The 8,108-nt window shown below is 38.5% G+C and overlaps 1 protein-coding gene across 1 annotated transcript in view; it reads right to left on the bottom strand.

Annotated features, from left to right (window-relative positions):
* Positions 1-381: 381 nt before the first annotated feature.
* The window catches only part of LOC150076599 (uncharacterized), a 33,418-nt gene continuing 25,691 nt past the window's right edge, over positions 382-8,108 (bottom strand). Inside the window, exon 5 of the mRNA XM_090387579.1 lies at positions 382-610. Coding sequence (XP_090243705.1) covers positions 459-610 — 152 coding nt within the window. The 3' untranslated portion in view covers positions 382-458. The remainder of the gene's footprint in view (positions 611-8,108) is intronic.

The raw sequence follows: 8,108 nt of genomic DNA, 5'->3' as shown, positions 1-8,108 counted from the left end.
CTGCATATCAAAATAATCAACAATACTAATTTAAAATATTCAAAATTAAAACTCTAAAATTTCAGATAAAAATTTGGCAATTTTCACGAACATATCATATTGCATTCTTGTAATGTAAAATATAATTCGCCAAATTGCGCAGCCTCGTGACAAATCAAGAAATATTAATTACGATCCCATCCGTATTTATGGGAGGAGAATATTTAAATATTTACACAAAACAAAGATTAAATAAGTAATAGTTAGTTTGTAAACACATTTCAGATAAAAAAAAATGTTTTATCACTCAATAAGAATAAAAACTCTTAAAAGCTGACCATCATGAATGAAGCGTATAATTTTCTATTCATTTATTCTTTTATGGTTACTCATGAACTGGGTACACACAAGGAGATTTCTGTGAAACTATGTATGGTTAGTTTTAAGAACAATGGAATAAAGTAGTACACATATTTTTCTTAATTTTGAGTGAAATTAACATTGGGATTCCAACAGATTCCATTACAACAATTGCAACATTTTCCATTTGGTTTGCAGTCCCGATCACAATGGCATTGCGGTTTTGCTTCTGGGAGACAATCAACCACAGCGCAGAAATACGCACAGGGATCTAAACAGAAGAAACAGGCTTCATTACAATCATTTCACTGAATTCAAAATTAATTATTTCCAAATTATTTAAGACGAAAGCTAACCAAGGATGAACTCTTTGATGGCAAAATTCTATTCACAGCAGTAGGTTTCAAATATTTTTTGTGTAGCTAACCTTCATATGGATATACTGTATGTTGATTAGGTATTAGGTATGTTGAGGGTCTGACGGCACCTGGGATTTCTCCCATCTCCGCGTATGTTCTCTGTATTGGCCAAGCCAGAAATTTAAAAGTGTGTGGGGTATGTACTATGTAGTATTTTGTGCCCATTGTTCGTCCGGCCTGTTAGCCGCCGGGCCCCTAGTGAGACCTTAAACAAATATATTTTATTTTTTATCGCTCTATAATTAGCAAAGAAAAAAACTAGAAAGTTTCAGAAATCATAAAGCAAGTTGCGCCAAGCTTTTCTTGTACCACGAGTCACTATAAACACACCGATAAGTTTTCTTATCCTGCTCATGACCACTCGGAGTTTACGGGTTGGCCAGCGTGCCCATCATAAAACGATGCCACAGAAACTGCGCGTTTTTCTTTCCCATTATAATAAATATTCATTTGCAATAAATATTCATTTATTGCAAATACAGCAAGTCCATCACAGGACATGGCTAGGGGCAGGTAAAAATACAACGGGAATGACATAAAATAATCGAGTATATATACATAGCAGATTTCATATAGATATTAACAATGACTAGGAATTATAGTTAGGAATTAAATAGGAAAAGAATTTGCAGAACAGGACATTTAGCTTTCATTTGCAATCACTGGCTTGGATTATTTTTCTTCATTTTATCGGAGATCTGACTCCTGTAGGCTTCAAAATTGATTAACCTGTTGCAATCAATGTTGTGATGATTTATGAGGTGAAGAGATGCATTGGGGAACATTCTGTCCATTTGTTTGAGCCTGGAGAGATTGGATTTGAATTGCTGGTTTCTTGAATTTTCCCTGTTGGGGACAGATATTATATTGACTAAGTTTGGTGAATCACATGCAGAGGTGATTAACTTTGCAAGTAGCATGACTCCAGACTCGTTGATCATCTGTTGCAGAGGCTTTGTTTTTAGGTTTTTATAAAGCTGTTGCCTGGACATTGTATGGGGAAAACGAAGCTTACTATTGAGCCATCTAAGAACCCAATATTCTAGGGCAAGGAATTTCTTGTCGGTTACTTGAGGAGCACCAGACCAGATTTCGGAAGCATAGGACAGAATGGGAAAGATGCATCTTTGAACATGCTTAATGACTGTTTTTCTGTCTTGAATCGCTGCTGTTTCTTGTTTGATTAACCATTTTGCTTTTTGAATTTTTTGAGCAACATATAAATAGTGGGCATTAAAGGAGAGATTTTTATCAAAAACAACTCCAAGGTATTTGTGAGCGTAAACATTTGGGATTGGGACATCTGCAATTTTTATTTCTATGTGGTTGGGTTGTTTCTCAAGGGAATAAGTAATTTGAGCAGATTTGCTTGCATTTATATTCAGATTGAGATCTTTCAGGTACTCGATGATTTCACAAATCTGTGAATTCGCATCATTGATAACTTTGCGAATATCATCACTGGCTTTGGAGATTATAAATAACTTTAAATCATCGGCATATGCCAATAGATTTGGATTTTCTTGTAGAAGTGGTTGAAGAGATGCTGAAAATATAGTACTGGAGAGAACGGCTCCTTGGGGAATGCCTGTTGAGGTTGTGACGAGAATATCGTCAGTACTAGTGGAGAAGAGGAGAAGTCTGCGATTTAGGCTGTATTGAAGATAGGAAATAATCATTATGTCAACGAGAAAATGATTTTTTAGTATTTGAAAAGCTTTTTTGAGATCTATGTTGTCGAAAGCACCTTTGATGTCAAAGTAAAATACATCGCATTGTGCCTTATCTTGAAACGCAGTTTGGATGCGTCAGCTAGGCTTGTTGTTGTGGAGCGCCCTCTAGGACCAAAATGCATATTGACAGGCGCATTAACGAAGATTGCATGTTGAAGATATGGGAGCATGATTTTTTCAATAATTTTAGTAATTATTGACGAAACAGCAATTGGTCCATGGCCGGGATGGTTATTTCTTCAAGCTTTTTTAGGAATCAGCGTAATCCTGAAAGTTTTCCACTGTCTTGGAAGGAATGGCTGGCAGATGCACCTGGAAATTACATGCACAAACGAATCAATAATGTATACTGGACAATCTAATAATAAAACCAGGGATGCCGTCAGGACCTTCACTACTATCAGGGCGTATTTGGTTAACTGCACGCTGAACTGTATTCTTGTTCACAAGTTGGTTAATTAGCAGGGCTTGATCCGGAGACACATCATGTTGCACTTTGTCTGCTTGTTCATAGGAATCAAATGCTATAAATCTGTTTTGTATACCTTCAGTGAATAAGAAAGAAGATCCACAATATAAGTATTATAATTCCTCTTGTTGTTTGTATCAATTTTTGACAAATCAAATAAGGAGTTGGTATACAGCGTCTGCTGAATGAGCTTTCGGAGTGACCCTCTTTATCTTTTCAACACATACATGCTATGGATTGAGAAAATTAGAGTTCCAATAATCGTCGGTATTTGGCGTTGCCATTAAAGAATTTCATTTTTATAGTGTGAACTATTCACACTGTCACGCTAAAATTTATTGGTTTTCTGTAGATCACATACCGTTTCATTTTCAAGCTGTTTCAAAAAAGTAACTTGGGCGTCCGTCAGCAATTTGTTTAATGGCTGTGTGATTTCTTACTTTCCCCTCGTTTTGTATAAAATAAAATAAATATTTCACATTAAGATTACCCGAGAGAATAAACTTAACTATAGCGAAAAAATGTCATCGCAATTCTATAAAAAAAAGCAAAACTCTAATTATAGAAACCGCCATTATTTCTTCGCATTATTAAACATCAGTTGCCACATTATGCGAGAACAAATCTTATAATAATTATTAGTGAAATCATTTAAATATAATTTAAACACAAATATTTAAAAATTAAAGCTAAAAGCATTAATCAGGTATCTTTAAAAGGTTTGTGTTTAGTTTACTTGTTTTTACTTGTTTACTTGTTTTAGTTTGATAACAGAAAGATCCTCCGCAACATTGCTATCCTTCAGCGCAATTGTCATGTTTCGCATAACCTGGGCTCTTTCCGTTTGCACACCACATCGAAATTTGGTGGACCAATTTCCGATGTGGATGTAATGGAAATGAGAAATTACTGGATTACAGTTCTTGCAGCAGTTCACAGGTAAAAGAGGATTACAAAAATCCACGCGCAACTTTCGAAATGCAAGGAGTGCATAAAAGATTTGTTAGATTTGAAACTGTAAATATCATAAACGCTGTCATATTAAAAATAAGCCAGTTTATGCAGATACATAGGGAACAGCAACTCAAAAAGTTGTATTTACATGATCAATGCAATTCAGTGTGTGCGCGTTTCGAATCTTCTAGTCAATAGGTAAAATGTTACGAAAACGAACATATCCAATCTTGACTAATTTTATGCTGCTGAACACGAAGAAAATCAGATTGAAATTTGTCGGTTAGCTCTTGTTTTCGAATTACAGTTTGGGTTTCATATTAGCGAGTTACTCTACGTTATCAACTACGGCTTTCGGCAAAACGCATGGCAACATCGTAGTTTCAGTACCACGCCGCTCTTGTCACGTGATCGGAAACTATCCCCTCGCTCTGCATCATGTGATAAATTGTTGTCTTCTCAAATGCGTCTTGAACTCTGTTGCAGTAATCCTCAAATACAACTAGGTGCTGGGCGATTTGTTCTCAGTTAAAAGCTGTTCTCTGTGAACAAGAATTTGTGTCCTGTAAGATTAATATTCCCCGAAAATGTGTGAATAGTCCGGACGACGCGAGCCATAAAAAAGCCTACTTCTTGTACTTTGGGTGTAAAGTAGGCAGCAGGACAAAAACTGTGCTCCACACACATGCTGCATGACCTATTCATCAAAGCTCAACGCATTGGTGAAAAAACGTTGCCACCATGTCGTTTTTTTCCGAAAAACGACATGGAGGGAACGTATAGCGGTGCCATTATCTTGAATCCCCCACTGACACTAAGTATTGTTGCTTTCTGAGCGAGTGGGATAGTCGTGCCAAGAACTACGGAAAGAGGAGTTGGCCTTAACGAAAATCATTAACACCTGGAATGAAGAACGTGGCACTAAATAAATTCTGGTAGATCCAAATGGAGTTTTGCTTCCACCATTCCACATCAAACTGGGGCTGATGAAAAATTTCGTGAAGGCTTTGCAAGTGAACGGTCTTGCATTGGGAATTTCTCTTGCAAACTTGCAAGAGAAATTCCCAAGACTTAGTATAGAAAAAATTAAAGCAGGCGTTTTCACTGGTCCACAAATAAAGCAACTTTTCAAAGACGAACAGTTCGAATGTGTCCTTAGGGATAAATCAACGTGGAAAGACTTTTGGATAAATCAATGGAAAATCAACGTGGACAAGCAACTCGTGGAAGATCAGTGAATAGTCTTACATGGATGCCTGCCTGACGCAACACCCATAACAACAACAATGCTAGGAGTCTAACGCAAAAATGAACCACAACAGGAAAAATTACGTAAAATAAATTATTAACATGGGAAATAAAAATATATTTTTTCTTCACGCTACACACAGCGCGAATAAAAATAATGGCAGTCACTCAGCTGAAGATGAAAGCTATTTAATGATGATACGTATTCTGTACGATTTGTCCTCTATGAATTTCTTGTAGTCGACATCCATCTCCTGGACGTTGTGGAACATCTCCATGGGTAGGAAGCTGTTGCTTATCCTGAGCCTCCACGCCCCAGATTATAGGGGGGGGATGACGCTTAACGGTTTCGGTGGGATCCTCTTGTTACACATCTGCCGAAAACTTGGTGTTTTCGGCTGCTCTCATTTTTATTGAGACGAGTAAGCAGAGGATGAAGATCCGTTCCGAGACCTTTCTGTAGTTGACAAATTTAGTACTATCTGAAGTGTGTGTGAGGGATAGAAGTTTGTGCTTGGCACCACACAAAAAAAAAAAAAAAAAAAAAAAAAAACCCTCAAACTATTGTATTAGGGCCACCCGTAATTTCTTACATATACCTATGTATGTAGTTCTCTGGCCGATTTTCCTGTTTTGTTGGAAAAAATCCCAGTTTCTGGGGGGAAAAACTTTGCTATCTACTCCTGAGACCGACTAACTCAGCCACGGAGTGAAAAAAGCCCATTAAAGTTCCTCGCGTCATTGACGGGATTCGAACCCGGGCCTTTTCCATCAGATGGGGGGAGGACGGTGATGTTATCACTGTGCTACCCGCGCAAGCTTGGTTGACACTCTATCCCACGTTTGATACAGGATCCTTGTTTGATACAGATATGTTCGCAGCAACACCTTACTGCCACTCACACCAGGATTCCTTCCTGTCAAACTGTGGTACCGTCAGCGGCGAATATGGTGAACGCTTCCAATCAAGACATCGCAGCGATGGAACAAAGATACAAAAGCAAATGGAGAGCCTCCATGTTAGCCGATGATTGCTAGGATCGTGAAAAGGGATGCTCCCGAAGCTGAATACAAGCAAAAGGCGAAAAGGTCCGGTGGTTGATACAGGTATGTTCGTACTGCCATATAAATAAAAAATGCCTTGTATAAATATAAAAAAAAAACACTTTTTTTCCGAAAACAAAAGCCAAACTGCTATTTTAAGCACTATTTCCATGTTTAGCACCCGAAAATCTATAAATTAAAGTTACTTTCATGCCCTTAACAAGATATGACCCAACATTTGTTGTTCAATGTAATCGATTTCTCTTGCTCTCCGTCCAATATGTTAGCATTGTACAATGCTTAGCATTTGTGATTTTGTTTCGTAATTATGGGGGGAGAGGGGTGGAACTTTTTTCTGCTACACAAAACCCGATTCCGATACGCGAAGAAATCCAGAGGCGTTATATATGAGCATAGCGACTGTAATGACTACGGATGGGGAGAGACCAAGGTCAGCCCGTTGATGTGGGAAATACCTAATAATAATTTCGCAAATGAAGAGCACCCTCTGCGGTGGTACTCCTTCCTACTGAAAGATGTATTGTTGCATTTGATGTATATCTGTTGAAACAAAGAATGCTCTGGCATATCGAGATTGGAATGGAATAACAGGTCTGCGCGTGTAGCACAGTGGTATCGTCACTGTCCTCCCCATACCGGGTGGAAAAGGCCCGGGTTTGAATCCCGTCGATGACGCGGGGAACTTTAGTGGGCTTTTTTTAATCCATGGCTGAGTTAGTCGGTCTCAGGCGTAGATAGAAAGGTTTTTCCCCCCAGAAACTGGGGTTTTCCGTCCAGAAAAACAGACAAATCGACCAAAGAACACACGCAATTTACGGATATAATACACAATGCACGGTCGATGAATTTAATTATTCGGGTGGCCTAAAAATAATAGCTTGGAATAGAATGACACAGCGTTTCAGCGAAGAAGCGGAGACTACACTGACGGACTGTGTTTCGACCCTTTACAACTTGGGCATCAGCTAAGATATTAAGAGTCGAAAAACTAATTCAGTACATTGCAAAATGTTGCAGTTGCTGTATCGTATCAGCAAATCATTTATTATACGTTTGCCACTTAATATATCATAGAATCGTCAAATCTTTTATGAACAGCCTCCATATTTCAGAATTTTTTTTTTTTGAGCATGTTTTGACAATATTAAAAAGGCATTATTACTCTATTTTTCTAAAGGGGATTTAGCCTGCTGCTAGGTGTCCCCTAGAAAGTTGGAGTATCGGTTGAATTTGACTATGTAAGAGTTGATTCACCGGTACAAGAGACTTGTCTGATGGAGATTTGTCTGATCATGGTGCTGCCGCGGAGGAGACGTCGACCGTCAGAAGGGACTTAAAATCCCACCACAGTATTCCCTGCATACCTGGAAGAAGTGAATGTGATGGTGCTTTCAGAATAGTGCGATCATTCCTACGAGGAGGATGTCCAGTTGGGTGTTCATTTAGTTCTGGTTGTGGCCTGTAATGAGGGAAGAGCAGGTGCGAGGAGAGGCAGAACTGTTTCAGCAATGTCTGGTTTGGATGTCTCATTTGTAGGATGGAACGTGGAGAGACGGTACCAACGTCTCCTGAAGGACTGCAGAGGCATACACTCTAAAAGCTAAAAATGTTTCTTTTGATTCTAACAGTTTGCTTTCTAGACTGAGTCTGATTAAATTTGGATCCAGTAAGAGTTTATTACGTAGGTCCTGGTAGTGGTCACATGAGTGCATTACGTAGTGCTAGTCTTCGTTCTCCGTATTCACGCCGCATCATTTATAAGCCCAAAGTCCTGAAGTCGCTTTTTGAATGATCCATGTCCTCTCAGAAGAAAGATAGTATATACATTAGGGAGGAAACAGTAAAGTCTTGTTCGTTGAGGTGGGGGACACTAGGTATAAA

The sequence above is a fragment of the Mastigoproctus giganteus genome, chromosome 13 (assembly GCF_048544385.1).
Source record: "Mastigoproctus giganteus isolate SK-2022 chromosome 13, ASM4854438v1, whole genome shotgun sequence".
NCBI classification, from domain to species: Eukaryota; Metazoa; Arthropoda; class Arachnida; order Uropygi; family Thelyphonidae; genus Mastigoproctus; species Mastigoproctus giganteus.
This window is presented reverse-complemented; position numbering and strand designations above follow the sequence as displayed.